This window comes from Episyrphus balteatus, chromosome 2 (genome assembly GCF_945859705.1).
Source record: "Episyrphus balteatus chromosome 2, idEpiBalt1.1, whole genome shotgun sequence".
Classification (NCBI taxonomy): Eukaryota; Metazoa; Arthropoda; class Insecta; order Diptera; family Syrphidae; genus Episyrphus; species Episyrphus balteatus.
The window spans coordinates 94,213,719-94,234,541 of NC_079135.1; the positions used below are offsets into that span (position 1 = coordinate 94,213,719).

General features: G+C 32.9%; 3 protein-coding genes across 4 annotated transcripts; 2 read left to right on the forward strand and 1 right to left on the reverse strand.

The window, feature by feature from the left end:
• Positions 1 to 817: 817 nt before the first annotated feature.
• LOC129911228 (putative nuclease HARBI1) lies at positions 818 to 2,108 on the forward strand. Its single transcript, XM_055988954.1, has 4 exons — positions 818 to 1,244; positions 1,308 to 1,443; positions 1,496 to 1,649; positions 1,719 to 2,108. The coding sequence occupies exons 1-4, from the start codon at positions 832 to 834 to the stop codon at positions 2,090 to 2,092; spliced, it is 1,077 nt and encodes a 358-aa protein (XP_055844929.1). The 5' UTR covers positions 818 to 831; the 3' UTR covers positions 2,093 to 2,108.
• Positions 2,109 to 4,027: 1,919 nt separating this feature from the next.
• On the reverse strand, positions 4,028 to 4,829 carry LOC129909577 (uncharacterized). The gene is made up of 4 exons (XM_055986651.1): positions 4,812 to 4,829; positions 4,569 to 4,757; positions 4,298 to 4,501; positions 4,028 to 4,231 (listed from the first exon to the last, which is right to left on the reverse strand). The coding sequence occupies exons 1-4, from the start codon at positions 4,827 to 4,829 to the stop codon at positions 4,028 to 4,030; spliced, it is 615 nt and encodes a 204-aa protein (XP_055842626.1).
• Positions 4,830 to 6,564: 1,735 nt separating this feature from the next.
• LOC129911235 (ubiquitin-conjugating enzyme E2 H) lies at positions 6,565 to 20,792 on the forward strand. Of its 2 annotated transcripts, XM_055988965.1 has the most exons (3): positions 6,569 to 6,831; positions 6,901 to 7,089; positions 20,133 to 20,792. In XM_055988965.1, the coding sequence occupies exon 3, from the start codon at positions 20,143 to 20,145 to the stop codon at positions 20,689 to 20,691; it is 549 nt and encodes a 182-aa protein (XP_055844940.1). In that variant the 5' UTR covers positions 6,569 to 6,831; positions 6,901 to 7,089; positions 20,133 to 20,142; the 3' UTR covers positions 20,692 to 20,792. The 2 variants fall into 2 exon arrangements, with proteins under 2 accessions (XP_055844939.1, XP_055844940.1); XM_055988964.1 differs by having other exon boundaries at positions 6,565 to 7,089.
• Positions 20,793 to 20,823: the final 31 nt, after the last annotated feature.

Below are 20,823 nucleotides of genomic sequence, written 5' to 3' on the forward strand. Positions count from 1 at the left end.
AGGGTATGCGGTAGCGATACGGGTAGCGGTAACGATATTTGTATGAAAAAAATTCAACATCTGAACGTTGATATGTCAGTTTGGAATTTTGTTCATACAAGTACCGTTACCTCTATCCGTACCGCTACCGCATACCCTCCGGTGTGGCCAAGCCTTAACTGATTGACGCTATATGTCTCTATTATTTTCTTCTGATTAAATATATATATATAGTCAAAACGTTAACGAACATATGCCGTAGTTCGATCCCTGTTTTGAACGTTTAAAAAAAAAAGTGCATTTTGAACACTTTTTATGCAACGCCAATGCATTTTCTGCAAGAAGTGCATTTTTTAACATTTTTAGCCTGGTACGCTGCTCGCGCTAAATTTTAGCTTTCATACAAATTATCGATAACTTTTAGCCGAGATAAAATGGATCCCATACAAGTTATCGATAACTTGTATGGGAATTTTATCTAAGCTAAAATTTAGCGCGAGCAGCGTACCAGTGCCCATGTTCTGTAACTTAGGCGATAACTTTTCGCATCGTTAAAAAACCAAACCAAAAATTCCATCCCTAACGACCCTGGAAAAAACTGGGTTTCTGTAAGTCAATGCGATAAGTTTGATTTCCATCGTTATTTGAACTGGAATTTCCATTGCAATGGAAGGCGATAAAAATCGTCTGTCAAATTCAAAAACAAAACAAACAATTGAAAAAAAAATTACAAAATAAAGTTTTTTTTGGGCAAAATAAAGTGTTTTTTTGGCAAAATAAAGTGTTTTTTTTTTTGGCAAAATAAAGTGTTTTTTTTTTGGCAAAATAAAGTGTTAGAGAAAAGGTACCGAAATGTTTGCAGTGTTGCTATTATCCGAAGCCCATGAACGTAGAAATAGAATGCGAATTCAACGTCGTAATCTTCGCGATACGACAAACCCGTTTGAAATGCCTGAAGAACGGTTTAGGGAACTCTTTCGGCTCACTCGTGATGCAGCACAGATTCTTTTAACAGAAATGAGTCCTCACATGCATCAAGGACAAAGAAAAACTTTCATCCCGATACCCATCCGTCTTTGTGCCGCCTTGCACTTTTACGCATCGGGATCGTACCAACGAGACATCGGCCAAGATTTTTCGGCAGCCATGAGCCGAACTATGATATCACGAATTGTTGGTGAAGTTTCGCTTATTTTGCAGAATAAATTTTCAGGAAAATGGATTAAATTTCCTAGAGAAGATGAATATGATTCCATAAAACAAAGGTAGGTAATCATAATTTTAAAATTATTCCACACCAACATTCTGATTTTTTATAAAAAAAATAGATTTTTTGAGGCGACGGGTTTTCCTGGGGTGATTGGAGCAATTGACTGTACACACGTCAAGATTCAAAAACCCAATATGGAAGTGGAGGCTTGTTACCTCAACCGAAAAGGGTACCATTCAAAGAATGTGCAACTGGTGGGTACATTTGATTTTCTTTCTCTCCGAAAACTAATATCTTGAACTTTAGATTTGTGACTTCAATCTCCAAATACTAGGGGTCTACGCACGATTTGGAGGTGCATCACATGATTCCTTTATATGGGAAGCATCTTCGATAAAAACCTTACTTGAACAGCGGTGTGAAATTAATGGAGTTGCAGAACAGAGCTCTTGGTTGTTAGGTATGTATGGTCTTTATAGTTCTCTTTATTTGTTTTTAATTTTTTTTTTTTTTTGTCTTTTTAACAAAGGTGACTCTGGCTATCCCTTGCGTCCCTGGCTTATGACTCCTTATCGCTCTTCTACAGATGCTAACGAAAGAGCATTTAATACAATCCACGCAAAAACAAGAAATTGTATAGAACGGCTCAATGGAGTCCTAAAGTCCGTTTTCCGGTGCCTTAAAATAGGATTATTTTATTCCCCTGCAGCTGCAGGGAGGATAATAAACGCTTGTTGTGTCCTTCACAACTTTCGCATTAAACACGGAATTTATGACGATATCCCAATTGAAGAATTAAATAATGACGATGAAAACATATACCATCCTCCTGAAAACAATTCTGTTCACCATCGTGCAGCCTTAAGAATTCGCGACCGGCTTAAGACAAATATCTTAAGATAAGACAAAAACCATTGTATATGCCTTTTCAGTTTTTCAATAAAAGCTTTCAAAAAATAAAAACTTAAATACTATAGTTTCTAATAGTCGTCTTTTCCACTTATAGCATTTATATCACGATGAATTTATATTTACATTCATCGTGATTCATCTTGAATGTGCTAAACTTACCAATTTCTAATCTCCAAATCTTAAGATAATCCGAAAGTTTTTATGTTTCAAATTGAATCTACTTAACAAATTAAAAACACTTTTCACTTTTTTGATAGGTAAGTATTTAAAAATATTTCATCTCCAGACAACTTCTTCACAATCGCATTCACGATTTCTTTGAAAAAAACATGAAATTCGCGAATGTGAAAGACACAGAAAGCTCTCAATTCCAAACCTCTTGGTTTTTTTTGACGATTCGAATGTACCTCAGTTCTAAATTGAATGTACTTACAAAAATTAATGCCACTTTTCGGTTTCAAGAAGTATTTCAAAATATTTCATCTCCAGACAGTTTCTTCAAAATCGTTGAACACACGAAAATGATGAAATTGCTCCAAGATAGAAAATTTTTGAAATAATTGTTTAAATCTAAAATTAACTTTAAAATCTTTTAGGAGACTCAGTTTGCAACTAAATGCATCTCATTCATTCAAGTGCATCAAGTGGTTCATTCAAGTGCATCAAGTGGTTTCGAAAATGTGTCTGGCACATTCGCGAATTTCATATGTTTTTTCAAAGAAATCATGAATGCGATGGACTTAGGAGTGTTTATTTCGAAAACCACTTGATGCACTTGAATGAATGAGATGCATTTAGTTGCAAACTGAGTCTCCTAAAAGATTTTAAAGTTAATTTTAGATTTAAACAATTATTTCAAAAATTTTCTATCTTGGAGCAATTTCATCATTTTCGTGTGGTCAACGATTTTGAAGAAACTGTCTGGAGATGAAATATTTTGAAATACTTCTTGAAACCGAAAAGTGGCATTAATTTTTGTAAGTACATTCAATTTAGAACTGAGGTACATTCGAATCGTCAAAAAAAACCAAGAGGTTTGGAATTGAGAGCTTTCTGTGTCTGGCACATTCGCGAATTTCATATGTTTTTTCAAAGAAATCATGAATGCGATGGACTTAGGAGTGTTTATTTCGAAAACCACTTGATGCACTTGAATGAATGAGATGCATTTAGTTGCAAACTGAGTCTCCTAAAAGATTTTAAAGTTAATTTTAGATTTAAACAATTATTTCAAAAATTTTCTATCTTGGAGCAATTTCATCATTTTCGTGTGTTCAACGATTTTGAAGAAACTGTCTGGAGATGAAATATTTTGAAATACTTCTTGAAACCGAAAAGTGGCATTAATTTTTGTAAGTACATTCAATTTAGAACTGAGGTACATTCGAATCGTCAAAAAAAACCAAGAGGTTTGGAATTGAGAGCTTTCTGTGTCTGGCACATTCGCGAATTTCATATGTTTTTTCAAAGAAATCATGAATGCGATGGACTTAGGAGTGTTTGTTTCGAAAACCACTTGATGCACTTGAATGAATGAGATGCATTTAGTTGCAAACTGAGTCTCCTAAAAGATTTTAAAGTTAATTTTAGATTTAAACAGATATTTCAAAAATTTTCTATCTTGGAGCAATTTCATCATTTTCGTGTGGTCATAAAGTTAATTTTCAATTTTTCAAAAATTTTCTATTTTGGGAGCGATAACATAAATGTAAAGAAATTGTTCCGAGATGTTTAACATTGAAAGATTGTAGTACCGAAGATTTATGAAATGAAAAAAGAACACATTGACATGAACTTGAAGATTTTTATATTAATGAGTAAAAATATTTTATAAGAAAAATACAAAAAACAAAACAAAAAGAAACACTTCAAAAAATTAAATAAAAATTAAATCTAAGTGAAAACAAAAACAAGTAGTAATTAAAATTATTCATTAAAATTTTGTAGAATCCTGAGGATTTCTTTATTTTGGGCAACGATTTTGTCGAGTTTTTCCACCAACTCTTTGTGCATTGTGCCTGCTTGTTGGAGTGCACTTTCGTAAGTGTTTTGGGTAGTTTTTTTCTTCTTTGTTCTTGGTTCGGATTCGTCCACGTCGCCATCCAAAGGAACGGAAACCGCTTCGTTATTCTTAAAATAAAAAGAATAACGGATATTATTTTTGAATGCCTTGCAAAAGGAACCATCTTCACTTACTTCATTCAAAACTTCCAACCGTCCAAGTTCAGGGGTGGAGGCATCACCATCGACAGCATCATTAGTGATGATAGAGAGCACTTTCTCCTCAAAATCATTCAGCTGGCGAGGTCCATCGGTGATGCTACCACCACCTGTTTGATTCAGGAACGATTTATAAGCACTGGCCTGTTTCTTAACGCCAGACTTGATGTCAGTCCAACACTGCAACATGAATAAAATATATATTTGATGAATTAAAAGCATAAATTAACTTTCATGCTCAATATACCTTCTTCCACTGGTCGACGGTCTTCACAATTGCACCTTGTGAATTTAACCTGTTACATAGGGACTCCCAGGTACTGTTGATATTTTGCCGGCAATTAATGTCATTGAATTGCCCTCGAGCAAATGCCTTATTCTCGTACATAAATTCCACCAGAATTTGTTTTTGGGTTTTGGAAACCCTTGCACCTCTCTGAAAATAATAATTTTGTTAAAAAAACTAACGAAATTTTTAATTTTTACTTACTTTTTTTGCTTCAGCCATGATCCCGTTAGTTTATCGCTTGCTTGGTAGGTGGTGATTTATTTTGGCATTTGAAATGAAAAAGTTATCGCTTTTCGGTCTTACAGAACCGCAATTTATCGCACTTTCCAGGATTTTTTTCCAGTCGATAAAATTATCGATTGTCAAAGATACAGAAACCCGATGAAGCGATAAAATGAAATCTACTACAATTTTCATATTTTATCGACGAATTTTATCGTATCGATAGTTACAGAACATGGGCACAGGCTTTTGATGCAACGCCAATGCACTTTTGGACCCAAAAATTTTGGTGTTGAACTGTTTTGAACATTTTTTGAAAAAAGTACACGGATGCATTTTTACCATTTGGGTTGCAAAGCCAATGCATTTTCTATCTAAAAATAATGATCTTGAATTGTTTTGAGCATTTTTCAAAAAAGTGCATTTTCAACACTTTTTGATGCAACGCAAATGCACTTTTTGAACCCAAAAATGATGATTTTGAAGAAAATCGTGACTTGCGGACATGAGGTTTCTCTAGACTTTTGAGGAAAGTTATAGAATGCCAAAACGACGTTTTTGTGAAAGAAAAAAATTCGATTAGCATTCATTCTGTGGTTTACCCCTTTTTTTTACCTGTGCGCCGTGTGTGAATTGTGTTAAATAGTTAACACCGTGTAAAATTTTTGACACTATTGAGGTGAACACAAAAATTTCAGCTGTATGGCTTAGAGCCGTTTGCTGAATCGAAACTTAAGCATTTATGTTCCACAGTACACATAAATAAGGTAATATATTCCGAAAAATGTCAAAATTTGTTTGTCAAAAAATGGGCACCAATCTGTCAGGCCGGCCTTTAATTTTTATATTTCAATCGCAGTAAACAAATTTGTTTTTGTTTTAATTTATAAAATGTCATTTGCAAATATTTTAAATTGAAAAATAACAAATTTTCTGTGTGTTTTGTCTCGGAAAATAGTAAATAAATGTTAAAAAATTAGTTGTGTGCGTGGTTTTTCGGTTTTGTGCGTTTTTCGTCGGTAATTTAAACAATAAAGAATTACGGTAGTTTGACATTGGTCGCCAAATTGTCATGTTTTGACAATTTGGCGACCAATGTCAGTTCGGAATATATTACCTTTTTATGTGTACTGTGTTTATGTTCTACATAAATTCTTATGTGGCAGTTTAGGCGGAGGAAAAAGTAGGGAATAAGAGCTTATGTTCAACGTAAATTATTTAAATCTGCAAAAAAAAAATTAACCAGGTCCCAGAGCCCAATAAATTTTTAACAGCTGAAAATTTTTTATTCACCTCAATAGTGTCAAACATTTTACACACGGTGTTAACTATTTAACGCAATTCACACATGGCCCTAAAAACACGGCAGAGGGTATACGGTAGCGGTACGGGTAGCGGTAACGGTACTTGTATGAACAAAATTCCAAACTGACACATCAACGTTCTGATGTGGAATTTTTTTTAATACAAATATCGTTACCGCTACCCGTACCGCTACCTCATACCCTCCGGTGTGGCCAAGCCTTAATTTAACTGTACTATTTAATAGAATATACATCATGTGAACTTAACCTTAAAACTTTCCATTCTGTTTTCACCTTAAATAAAATTTTCAATTTATTTCTTTCACTGAATTCACTTCAAAAATAAAATATTTTTGAACACATCCGCTGTCTTAAATCGATGCAACCCTGAACGGAATTATTTTTCTCCAAAAACAAAAAAAAAAAATCAAAAATGTTCACAGAAGCAAAATAGCAAGAAGAAGATCCATCTACTTTGTTCAGAAATAAAAAAAAAAAAAAATATATAAAATTAGCAATTCTTCTCTTCAAGGCTGCTTTTATTTTTAATTCATTATTATTGTTATTCGTCGTTTAAAAATCTATTAACAAATTATATGTTCAACGAAATATAACTGTAAAAATTGAACAAAAGTGTACTTAAAGTAGTGGCTCTTCTACAGACACACAAAAATTATATTAAATTAAAACAAAGAGTACTCCCGTTTTTTTTCTGTCGAATTCAGTTATAATAAAATCACTTCATTGTACTGTTTTTTCGACAGACGACGACACAAATCCAATTGGAATTATATCGGATTTGGTATAAATTAATAAGACAACGGAAAAAGATTCTTAGCCAAAAAAAAAATAAAATAAAAAACTTAATGGAATAACAAAGCGTGAAAATAGTTTTATCAAATCTATCGGAATTTCACGCAGCTGAAACGCAATAGAATCTTTTAATAAATTTGGTAAGAAAAAAAAAACAAAAATCAAATTTTTTCAAAAGTTTACAGAGAGATAAAAATCTATTTGAAAATGGTTTTTTTTTTTGTGTGCATTTTAATGAAACAAAGAAAAAAAGAGCCCCTATTACATAGTTCTTGATCTTTTTTTTATATTTCTTTTATTTTTTTTCCTTTGTTTACTTGTCATCATAGACTTCGCATTCGCATGTGCTATCAATTTGTTATACCTTAAATATACTCGATTTGTATTGAATTGAAGTCTCGACTTGATTCTGTTAAAGAAGTCACAAAATTCAAGATTTTATTTATTTATTTTTATTTTTTCATATGAACTTGTTTTTCTCTTCGATCTATTTTGTTGGGAAATGAAAAAAAAAAAGACCAAAAAAGGAAGATAATCTTTAGGTTTGCTTATTTTTGTTTTTTGTAGGAAGGAAATAAAAACATTACTTTGCTTGTTTGTTTGTTAACAAAAAAAAAAAAGTGGGTGAGGGTCATTGTAAATTAGTTGAAATACTGAGTAGAGTAGTTGGGTGAGAAAAGATATCGATGGATAAAGGGACAAACCTATTCAAGTTTGTAAAGAGCAAAGCATTAAAACTTAAAACACCCACCCACTCTCGTTAAAAATTAATACACAATTGATATTGCAGCTGCTAACATTGGATCACATTTTTATTTATTATTATTTTTTTTTGTTTTTACTTTTTTGTTTTTTTTTTTTTTTTTTTGTTGTTGTTGTTGTCTGTTGTGTCATAATCGAGTAGAAAAATATTATATTTTAATATGCACAACAAAGTATTAAGGTATTATTAGATATACAGCTATGGACAAAGAAATAGCACACTTTTGATTTTTCTTACAAAAATTGGATTTATTTGGGACCTTTTAACTTATATATTATAATTTTTACATCAGGGCATGCATTAGCTTATGGGAATTCATAAAATTAATAATTATAAATTATTTTATTTCAATTCAATTTTTAAAAATATAATTTCTAGAGAATACCCTTTTTTCTTGTGGACAAAGAAATAGTTCACATTCCGAAAATCATAAAAATAATCATTTCTAAGCAAAAATTCTTACAATTTCCAATAAATTCAATACTACTAAGTTAGTAACTTGTTAGTAGACCACAGTTTTTCAAAGTTCTTTTGCACCTCTTTGGTAAACTTTCAACTAACGTCTGGTATCCACTTTGTGGAGTACGGCACCACGCTTCTTTGATTCTGGCCCAAAGATCGTTTGAATTTTTGAATTTCCTTTTCCCACGCTTAACATTGACATCAATTTATAAGTTTTCTATGGGGTTAAGATTGTGAATTTGAGATGGCTAGGTGCAAACATCGATTTTTTCGTCCGAAAACCTATCTTGTACTATTTCTGATGCATGTTTGGGTGATTGTCATGTATGAATATCTAATTAACTGGCGAGAAATATGGTTCCTCGGTATTCTAATGTAATATTAAGACAAAAGAATTTATCAATTTTGCCATCCACCTAACCAATCGGTCCTTACCATGCCAGGAAAATGCGCCCCAGATCAAATCCTATCCTCTTAGTTTCATCGTCTTGAGATAATACTTTGGCTTGTCCTTTTAACATTTTAGGCGATGGACAAATGTTTTGTCATCGGTTCCAATGCGGTTAACCTTTATTTCATCACTCCAAAAGACTCTCATTCAAAACAGCATGTTTTTATTCAGATGTTTTATAGCTAATGTTAGGTGATCTTTCATGTGTCTTTTTATATCATTGGATTTTTCTTGCTTACCTGTCTGTACAACTCAGCATCATTAAGTATCCTTCTTAAAAGTCTGCTTGACACTTTTTTCGCCGAATTCTATATTTACTTCGGGCAAAATCGTGCGAGATGACTTAAAAGGCTCACATTTGCGTTTCTTTGTGATCGCTCTATCCACTCGTATGGAAGTTTTGCGGGGAAGAAGTTAACGCAATTTAATTTCAGAGTTTAAATTTCTATTTGCTCTTTCCAAATAAATGACTTTATCCATCATTTATTCGAGAGAATTAGAGTTTAAGCTAATTAAGAAGGATTTTTCCCTTGACTATGAGGCTCGAAAGTAATTCTCCCTTTTTTCGCAGTTTAATGATGTTTTCTGCCTATTTTTTTCAAAAATACTTGTTAATTAAATAGTAGCAATAAAATGAATGCATTTTCGTCTACAACTTTTGAACGCGGAATAAAAACTTAACGGTTAAACAAATGTGTGCTATTTCTGTGTCCACTAGCGAAAGAGACAGAAAAAGCATTATATTGCTAGTGCAAATAAATATAGAAAATAACGGTACTTTTAAGATATTTTTGTCTCCATCACTTTATTTCGATAATATACCAAAAGAAAAAAATTTATAAAAAGCATTCCTAATATCTAAAATTCGATTCGCATGATTTTTCTCAATAGTGTGCTATTTCTCTGTCCATGGCTGTATGAGTGAGCTTCCGGATAGTACTTATTCCCAGCGTTGCCAACCCATTCAGTCAAAATTATGCCTCACTTAAAAAAAAAATTATGCCTTTTCAAATAAATTGAATCGGTGACAATAGTAACATTTTTATTTTTTTTCAGGAGAGACAAAAAACTCTGTATTTTTGACGACGCGGCCGCATTGACAATTTTAGCTTTAAATTCGGTTTAGAGGCCTTGTTAGGAGTTGAAACTAACTAAAAGTTTAAAAAAAATATCTTTATCAAAGAAGATTTAACAAAAAATAAATATTTTTTATAAGTTGTTTTAACACCCAGCGTTTTGTTGGGAGTCAAAACCACTTAATTACTTGGAAATAATGTTGTTTTGACACTCATTTTACATCCAAAGTATTAGCAAATTTAATGGAAATGAATAAAAAAACGATCATAATTCAGCAATTTTATTAATACATACATTAAAAAACAAGAACATTAAACAAATAGGCGAAAGTGGACGTTCCACGGCCAGCAATGAATTTGTTATTTTTTGACGTAGTCTTACTAATATTGTGCAAATGTTTAATCCTTGTGACGTAGGTACTTCAAAATAGTATAAAATGCATTTTTGCATTTAACACTTTTTATTGATTGTCTCATTGAATTTTAATGTTTATTTGAAGTGAAAAATATGATGGTTTGTAATTTTCCCTGAGTTTAAAGACCTTGATTTAGAATATCAAACCAATAGAACCCAAACTAGAAGCCTTTAAGACAAGATTTACGAATTTTTTTTTTATTTATTTTGCATTTTCAATTCTTTGCTGGTATTAAAAGCTTGAAAACTCTAGAACAAAAAGTCGAAGTTAATGGCTCAGGGAAAATACCAGAGCATCATATTTTATATTCAAAATAAAAATTAAATTCAATATGTCCTGCACACATTGCAAGATGCATTACCAATACTAATATTGCAATATTTTACATTCTTAATCCAAATGCAGAAAAAAAATCATAGTAAAACTTTTTCCTAAGATATAGTTTTTTTCATTTGGTACCAATTTAATTTATTAACAAGAACATTTTGAAAGATGCAATTCCATTCGAATGACCGCGATCAACTGACTGACACTAAATCATCGATAAACTGTAAGAAACAACAGTTTACTTACTTCGTTTTTCCAGCGTTGAATGTAAAAAAACAAATTAATATGAAGTACTTAAGGTGTTTTAACACTCAATTTCAAAATTGGCAGAATAGATATGTCGTTTTAGCACTAAATGCGTATTTTAACCTCGAAATTTTATATGATCCAAATATCAAATCATGTTGGTTTTGCTCTCAACGCTAGCTCTACCCATAAGCAATGCAAAACAGTTATAAAAGTGGTTTCAAAAAATTTGTCACTTATGTTATTTTAACAATCACCGATTCAATTATGCCTCAATTTAAATTTCTTAGTTTATTCTTAAAAATTATATACACAAAGTATGTTGGATATTGATTCTATTATCAACATCCGTATTCAATACTTACGTTTCATATACTTATATTTACTTTGTTATAATTTCAACTTTACAATATTTTCTAAATCTTTACTTTGACAAATCTGTTTTCTCTGTATAAATTAATTTGTTATTTTATTATTCATTCTACGTTAAACTATTGTTCAATAAACAACTTATAATTCTCAAAATATTCTTCTGGAATTTTCTTCAATTGGTGAAACAATATTTCACAGGTTATGGGCCCAGGACCTAAAGTTCCATTGTGGTATAATCATTTGAAGAATTAATAAGAATATATTTTGAGTTTTTTTATTAACTAACGGTTTTAACGTTGGTAAGAGTTTTTAAATTAATTTATTTAATTGAAATGGCTGCGGGTCTTGCGACAACGTATAGTTCTTCACGAATGGAGTTGCTATCTAAGGAGAACTATGATACGTGGTGTATGCAAGCGGAGGCACTTCTTATCAAGAACGATTTATGGGATTTTGTAAATGGAAAATCTCTCAAACCAGCAACTGGTGATGCTGAAATTGCAGCATGGTGTAAACAGGATCGTAAAGCAAAGGCTGATCTTATTCTGTCCATTCACCCATCAGAATTGAAGCAGATTCGTGGATGTGAAACCTCGAACTCAGTGTGGCTTAAATTGGAGTCCATATATGCTTCAAAAGGTCCAGCTAGAAAAGCTACGCTTTTAAAGCAATTAATGCTTCAAAAGTTGGACGATGGTGATGATGTTAGAGAGCACATGGCTAAATTCTTTGATGCAGTTGACAAACTAGAAAGCATGAAGATCAAAATTAATGGTGATCTTTTGTCAATTATGTTGCTGTACAGTCTTCCATCGTCATTTGAGAATTTTCGTTGTGCCATAGAGTCTCGTGATGACTTACCTTCTGCTGAAGTGCTTAAGGTTAAAATCATTGAAGAGAGCGAAGCACGAAAACAAACAAATGGAGGTGTCGTCATGGCTATGGCTGCCCGAAATGGAAAATTCCAATATAAGACACATCATAAGACTGAAGAAACATCACAGAAAACTTCTGGTAAAAAGGTTAAGTGTTACAAATGTGGCGTTTTAGGACACAAAGCAAATGCATGTCCTGCTAGAAAACCAGAATATTCAAAAAAGAAATCCAAGCAATTTGTCCATAATGCTGATGATTCTTTTGCTGCAAATGATTCAATCGCTGTTGGAGAGAGTTACATGTCTGAGCCAACTAGAACATGGATTCTTGACAGTGGATGTACGTCTCATTTGTGTGGTGATGAAGGTCTCTTCAAATCATTATGTGAATCATCTAAGGCGAAACTGAATCTTGCAAGTCATGCAACAGCTGAAGTCAAAGCTAGAGGTGTTGTACATTTATCCGTTGCAAATGATACAGGATTTCGCACAATTGCATTCAAAGACACGTTATTTGTACCAGAATTACGTACAAATCTGATTTCTGTGGCAAGACTTACAAACAAAGGGCATGAAGTCAAATTTGGTAAAGATTGTGCAATTGTTCAAGCAAAGGATGGTTCTGTAAGTATGATTGCAGATAGAAGGGGAGACCTTTACGTCCTTCGAGAACGGCCAGAATGCTCAAAAGTGGTCGTCCAGCCTGATTGCTCCGAACTGTCGAAGTGGCATGAAAGGTTGGGTCATTTGAACAGCAAAGATCTTCTTAAGCTGATTCAAATCGGTGTAGTTCCTGCAATTGATACAAAGAATCATGAAGAATTATTAAAATGCGAAGTTTGCTTGAAAGGAAAAATGGTAGCGTTGCCCTTTCCAAAGTCACGAGAGTCCTGTGAAGAAGTTTTGAAAATAGTTCACTCTGATGTTGTGGGTCCATTTAGGACGGAATCACTTGGAGGAGCTAAATATTTTGTTACCTTCATAGATGAAAGCACAAGGTGGTGCGAAATATATTTCCTTAAACAAAAGAGTAGTGTTTTTGAAGCTTTCAAATTCTATAAAAATCTTGTGGAAAAGCAAACGGGGGCGAAAATCAAATGTTTGCAATCCGACAATGGTGGTGAGTACTGCAGTTCAGAATTTGAAAAATATCTTTTAGATCAAGGCATCAAAAGAAGACTCTCAATTCCTCATACTCCTCAACAAAATGGCTTAGCCGAGAGGATGAACAGGACGCTCATGGACATGGCAAGATGTTTGTTGTTGCAGTCTGGATTGAGGGGTGGTTTTTGGTCTGAAGCAGTTGCCACTGCTTGTCATATTCGGAATCGTTGTCCGACAAGAAGTCTGAATGGTGAGGTTCCATTTGTCAAATGGTATAAAAAGAAACTTCAACTTAACTACCTGAAGAAGTTTGGCTCACGTGTGTATGTCTTGGATAAAAACTCTGGCAAAGACAAAATTGCGGCAAGATCCATAGAAGGAGTATTTGTTGGATATCCTCAAGACAGAAAAGGTTATCGAGTGTGGTTACCAAACAAACACCAAGTTATAAATGCTCGCGATGTTAAGTTCATTGAAGAGACTCTACAGATTCCAAGTGCTGTTCTTCCTGAAATGGATGAATTGTTTATAACGTGGGAAAATTCAACTGATCTCAGCACTCCAATTGATGAGGATCTTTTGCAAAGTCCACCAGAAAACGAAGTCAATGTGGAAGTGGAGCCTAAAACAGTTGAAAAAGAACGAATTCCAAATCACGATTTAACAAGAGCTCCTGGAAGACCACGTCTTGTTCGAACTGGCAGTAGAGGGCGACCAAGAAAAATATTTCAAGCAGCAAAATCCAAGAAAGAAGAAGAAGAAGAGGAGTTTCATGGGTTCAGTGAAACTGAAACTGAAGACGAACATGAACATTTTGCTGGGGTTGCTGAAATAAGTGTTGCCGATGCTCTGAAGAGTGAAGAAAGTGTTGAATGGAAAGAGGCAATGGAGTCAGAGGTGATGAGTTTGCTCAAAAACGACACATGGGATATCATTGAAAATGAAAAGAAGAATGATGTCGTTGGCTGCCGTTGGGTTTTAACTAATAAACATGGCCCGAATGGTAATATTGAGAGACGAAAGGCTCGACTCGTAGCAAAAGGTTACAGTCAGACTTATGGAGTCAACTTTCATCAAACATATGCTCCAGTGGCAAGATTGGAAACCTTGCGTTTGCTATTGGCTCTTTCTGTTCAAATGGGTCTTAAGGTTTGGCAGTTTGATGTGGTAACAGCTTACTTAAACGGAACATTAGATGAAGAAGTTACTATGCGAGTACCCGAGATGTTATCTGAATTGCTGCAAAGAATAATTTCCAAACAAGGGGAAACATCGAACTTAAGACGAAAAGCCGAGAAGATGCTCAATAACTTACAGAATGGAGGTAATGCTTGCAGGTTACGAAAAGCCATTTATGGGTTGCGGCAAGCTGGTCGTCAATGGTACCTCAAATTAAGTGGAAAGTTATTAAGCTTGGGGCTGAAGCCGACTGCAAACGAACCTTGTCTCTTTCGAGATGATTCTGGTGGTGACATTTTGTTCGTTCTGATATATGTCGATGACATATTAGTTGCTGCAAAAGATGTTGAAAAGTCACTGAGAATACGAAACCGTTTGCTGGAAGATTTCGAGATTAAGGATCTGGGCTTGGCAAAATACTGTCTTGGATTGGAAATTCATCAACAAAAAGGTATGATTGAACTATTTCAGAGAGGGTATACTTTAGGACTTCTCAAACAGTATGGTATGGAGAAGTGTAATCCAATAGCGACACCCTCAGAGAAGAAAGAATGTTTCGATGATACAGAAGAGATGAATCCAAAAGAGAATTTTCCGTATCGAGAATTGATTGGGTCTTTAATGTATTTATCAGTTGCTACACGTCCAGATATTTCAAACACCGTATCAAGATTGGCACAGTATACTAATAATCCAAAGAAGTGTCATTGGCAAGCAGCGAAGCGAGTTCTCAGATATCTTGCTGGAAGTGCGAATTTTGGATTAATGTATACAAAAACCAATGAATTATTAACTGGATATACGGATGCAGACTGGGCTAATTGTATAGTTGATCGTCGATCATATACTGGCTATGCATTTCTACTCAGTGGTGCAGCTATATCGTGGAAGTCACAGAAGCAACGAACCGTAGCGCTTTCATCGACTGAGGCTGAGTACATCAGCTTATCTGAGGCGTCGAAAGAAGCAATTTATCTAAGAAGTATTTTGATTGAACTTGGATTTTCAAACCTTGCTAAGACAACTATCTTTGTGGATAACCGTGGAGCAGAGTGTTTAGCAAACAACCATGTGTTTCACGCTCGCACAAAACATATTGATATTAAGCACCATTTTATCCGAGAATCGATTATGACTGGGATGTTTGTATTGAAGCATATACCAACTGAACACATGATTGCAGATGTCCTGACTAAAGCGTTATCACGAGAAGTTCACTGGAGATGTCTTGAAGGTCTTGGATTTAGAAAGAAAAATGAATTGCATAATGAACGTTCGTCTTGAGAGGGCGTGTTGGATATTGATTCTATTATCAACATCCGTATTCAATACTTACGTTTCATATACTTATATTTACTTTGTTATAATTTCAACTTTACAATATTTTCTAAATCTTTACTTTGACAAATCTGTTTTCTCTGTATAAATTAATTTGTTATTTTATTATTCATTCTACGTTAAACTATTGTTCAATAAACAACTTATAATTCTCAAAATATTCTTCTGGAATTTTCTTCAATTGGTGAAACAATATTTCACAAAGTACACAGGTACATCAATTTATGTACAAAAGTACATACATTATTCAATTTATACATTAAGGGCCAATTTTTCAATAGTCAGATAAACCTCAGATAGAGATTATTCCTAGGAATACAATTTTTTATATTGAAATTTATTCTTCTGATAGTCTAACTGACGATTAAAAAATCGGGGCTAAGGCAACTTATTTGTCACGTAACGGAAACTTATTTTCTTCGAAAGAAATATTTCAAGACGTTGCTTCATATAATTGAAATAAATTAGCGGCCAATTTCTTTCACCAATAAAAAATAATAACCTATTTGCAAGCGTTTTAGACCTTTTTACAGCAACAAAATTAGTTTTTTTTTCTAGTAAAAGGGATTAGTGTGAACAAAACTCTTCGAAAAATTAAACAGTACCAAGAGTTTAATTTTAAAAACAAATTCTGTAGATAAAATTTCGAACAACCTTTATTTAAAAGATATAGAAAATATTAGTTTTTAGTCTTTTTATCAAAATATTTAAAAAAATATAAGAAACTTTTAAAATATAAATCAAGAGTAGAATGAAAAAAATTATGCCTTTTTGGCAAAAAATAAGCCTCAATGCCTTAGCTAATAAAATTATGCCTAAAAGGCATAATTATGCCTCAGTTGGCATCGCTGCTTATTCCGTAGATACATATTTTTTTTTTTTTTTTTTGGTAGACAATACCTTTTTAGTTAGACTTTGTTCTTATTGGAGTTTTTTTGTTCTCGTTGTAAAGTCTAATAGGAATATGATATTTACTATTTACTAGAATCCAATAAAGGAAATTTATCTCAGAAAATACACACGTAACACTTGGATATCCTCACCAGAGAGCCCAACGAGTCGAGTTATGTTTTACGAACATCGAGTACTTACTCGAAAAAACGATCTCGAACAAACAGAATAAACACAACTGAAATATGTTCGAGCTGTCCTGTTTACGAGTATGATGACTCCTAAGTAATCCTACATTTCAAACGAGTTCAAACGATAATTTTTCTGTTCGAGTAAAATCGAGTAAAATGATCGTGAACAAAATGTTCATGATCAATGTGATCGAATATACTCGAACTGGAAATGAAATGTTCATAGTGTTCGAGGGTGGTTTTTCTTGTAGCATAAATAAAAAGAGAATCAGTTTGGTACACAAAAGCAAGTTACATTTGTTTCATTTAAATTAATTAATTTGACAAGAGAATGAAATGAAGAAAACATACCTATTAGGATAAAATTAAATAAAATACAGAAAAAAAGAAAAATTTAATAAAACTTAATGTTAGATACAAAGTGTTTCAGCACTCGCTTTCTCCGAAGCAATTGAAATGAAGATTATTTACTAAGGTTTTGATGACATTGGATCCTATGTCAATAACAAAACGAAAATAGTTTATGCTGTCTGTAATTCCATATTGTAAGAAAATATTTTTTTTTATTTTGTCAAAAATATTTTCTCCTGACAATGGTGCTTCAATTTCATCGACAACCAATACCCGTTGAAACAAACTTTTATTTATTATGTATTATGTAATTTCTTTACAAAATCTGTGCCTCAAAAGGTTTGTCGTTGTTTTAAAATTTTTCATCACTTATTTGCACGATCTGCATGCCACAAAGTTTGGTATAGTATCACCGTTTTGATTTTTTATTTCGCAAAAGTCCCCCATACATTAGTTCGGCAGTTTCTTTTGTCACAAATAGAAAATATATTATTATTATTAAGATTTAAGCTAATACTTTGCTCTTCCATTATTTTTTATAAAATTATTACTTTTTTAAATGAACTCAGATGATTACTATTTAAATATTAGCTGTGTTTTATTTTCCTCTTGATACGGATCAGAAACAATAACAAAACAAAATCCTGCTTTTGTTGTAAGGCTTATAAAAACAATGATCTGATCTGGATTACGAGGAAAATAAAACAAAGCTATTATTCTCGCAAAAAATCAGCTTTTGAACTAAAATTAACTTTCCCTTTAACCCTTTCATGCAGATTTGTAATTTCCCCAATATACCTACCCAAAAAAATAGTAATTTGTTTTAAAAACAATCATCCCAAATCGCATTATTGCATATTTTTTAATAATATGTTTCTATTACGCACCTAACTGCACAAATTAACTGGGCATTGCCCACTACCACATTTATATATTGTTACCTAACGACTAATTACTTTTTTGTTTACTCAGTCATTGATAAACCCTTTCTAAAAACACAATTGTAAAATTAAAATAACATGCTTTAATTGCAGGTACCTATAGGGCGTAACAATTGGAAGTGGTTGTTTTCATTGTTCAAACTGTTCATGATTTTTCGATCACGTTCGATCACTTTCGATCATTTCGAGTAAAGCCTAGTGTATGGATCTCACCCATAGTTCACTTGTAAATCATTGTTTTTTGTTTGATTTGTTTTTTGAGAGAACAGGGTGTCACTATTGTTTCTGAGATAATTTTATTTGATTGTTTAACCCTCTGTAGGCACACCTCTTTTTTGAGAATTTGGCTTATACTTTTTCATGTCGCTAGAACTTTTTTCGGTCTCACTATTTTATAAAGAATCATGTATGAAATTGATGTAGAATTTTCCGAGAAATTCGAATATTGTATTCACAATTCCAAAAAATTGTATTTTCACCCTTATAAAGACACTTTTTTGTGACCACATTTTATTTTTGTCCCGCCAAATTCGCACCCGTCCGTGTGCCGACAGAGGGTTAACAAATTAGTTGACTTTTCTTATATGTATTTAAAATTAATTTTTTTTTTATTGTAGACTTAAAGTCAATTTTATTTTATTTTTATCATTTATTTTTGCCCCTACGAAAAGAAAAGTCACCTAATTTGTTAAAGAATTTATTTATTGGAGGTCTCGCCATAAGAAAAAAATAAAAGAATGCAATTTTACACTTATATCACTGAGGAATACGGAATAAATACTACAAATAAACTTATAATAAAGTCAAATAAGGTGAAAAAAGGGGTAAACCTCGGAATGAATGCTAATAGAATTTTTTTTGCTCAATACCATCGTTTTGGCATTCTATAACATACCTCAAAAGTCTAGAAAAATTTCATGTCCGCAAGTCGCGATTTGCAAGGTCAAAGCGTGAAATGGAGATTTTCAAAATTATCAAAACTAGACGATGGTATTATATAAACATATGATTTCAAGGTATTTTTACATGCTGATTCCAACCTGTATTAATATAACAGTTGCAAACTCACTACTGAAAAAGCCTTAAAAGTAATAGTAGAGGAACCAAATTTTGCATGAAGGTTTTCATATCCATTATCATTAAGAATCAATACAATTCAATGCAAAAAACATTCATATCTATGAAAAAATAGCATTTTTGAGAAAATGGAAAATTTTGGGATATGCACTAAAAACATCTGGTAGTCCAGTAATTTTAGGTTTTATTTGCGGAAAAATTCCTACTAGGCTGAATTTTGGTATAGACCTTCGTTACAACATTGTAATGAAGATGTGAAAATCGACATTGATATCGCGCCGGCGTTAGAAGTTATAGAGGTCAAAAGGTCACGAAATGCATAAGGCAATATTTATAGATAATTTTATGACGAATAGTTTTTCTATAGACCCCTATTGACCTCCGAGCAACAGGTCGCGAGATATATGCAAAAAACTGATTTTCTTGACCTTTTGACCTCTATAACTTCTAACGCAGGCGCGATATCAATGTCGATTTTTCACATCTTCATAGCAACGCATGCCCCACTGTGCGTCGCGGTGTCATCTTCAGCGATCTGAATTCGACTAATTGATTAAAATAGAACACAAATATTCTATCGATATGACAGATTCTAATTTTAATTTAAATAAATGACAGTTTTTGTTCCATATTTCATAAATATCCCAAGGATATTTTTCAAACTTGAAGTTGACCAACTTTAGATCTTTAACTGAAGTGTTGAGAAAATAATTGGTGAATAAAAAGAAATTACAACCTGCGTTTCAACTCTTGAGTTAAAGTCAACTCTCAAGTTGGCAAACTCAAGTTGAGCAATAGTCAACAAAATGGCCCTTAAAGAGTTCGGCAAATAGGTCACATGCACCAGAAGCTTTATGAGTCTTGACTCTTGAGTGTTCGGTATTATATTTAAAAAAAATTTTTGCTCAATTTAGAATTTGAAATCGAGGAGTCCTTTTGATTCCTTTTAAGTTTATAGGTTCGTTACATCTACTGGAAAGTTTTGTTGCTTAATTATTTAAGCTTAAATTATTTTAGAACGGAATACAATGGCAAAGATCGAACTTATACTATTTAATCTTTTTATTTCCATTTTAAAATTTTGTATCTAATATATGGTTTTTTTTTTGTCGTCTTATTACAGAGCAACAAATATGTCATCCCCAAGTGCTGGTAAACGTCGTATGGACAACGATGTGATCAAATTAATTGAAAGCAAACACGAGGTGACAATCCTCGGTGGTCTAAATGAGTTTCATGTGAAGTTCTTCGGGCCACAAGGTACACCGTACGAGGGTGGCATTTGGAAGGTACGCGTATATTTGCCAGATAACTATCCCTTCAAATCACCTAGTATAGGTTTTGTCAATAAAATTTACCATCCTAATATCGATGAATCATCGGGCACTGTATGCTTAGACGTAATTAACCAAGCATGGACGGCGCTTTACGACTTATCCAATATATTCGAGTCATTTTTACCGCAACTCCTAACATATCCAAATCCGGTCGATCCATTAAATCGTGATGCTGCAGCGTTGTACTTGCATGAGCCAGAAGAGTATCGGCGAAAAGTCGCCGATTATGTTCAACGGTACGCAACAGAGGAAGCTTTACGTGCACACCAAGAGCGTGAGAGCTCAGACAGCGAGTCAAGCATGTCCGACTATAGTGAAGATGAAGCTAGGGATATGGAGTTATAATATTGTTTTCGTCGTTTTAATTTAAAAAATAAATTTTACAAATTTATTATTGTAACTATACACATACATAATAATATATTAATTATAAATTATGAATAATAGATGACTTTTTTTAATTAAGTTTCAAATAAA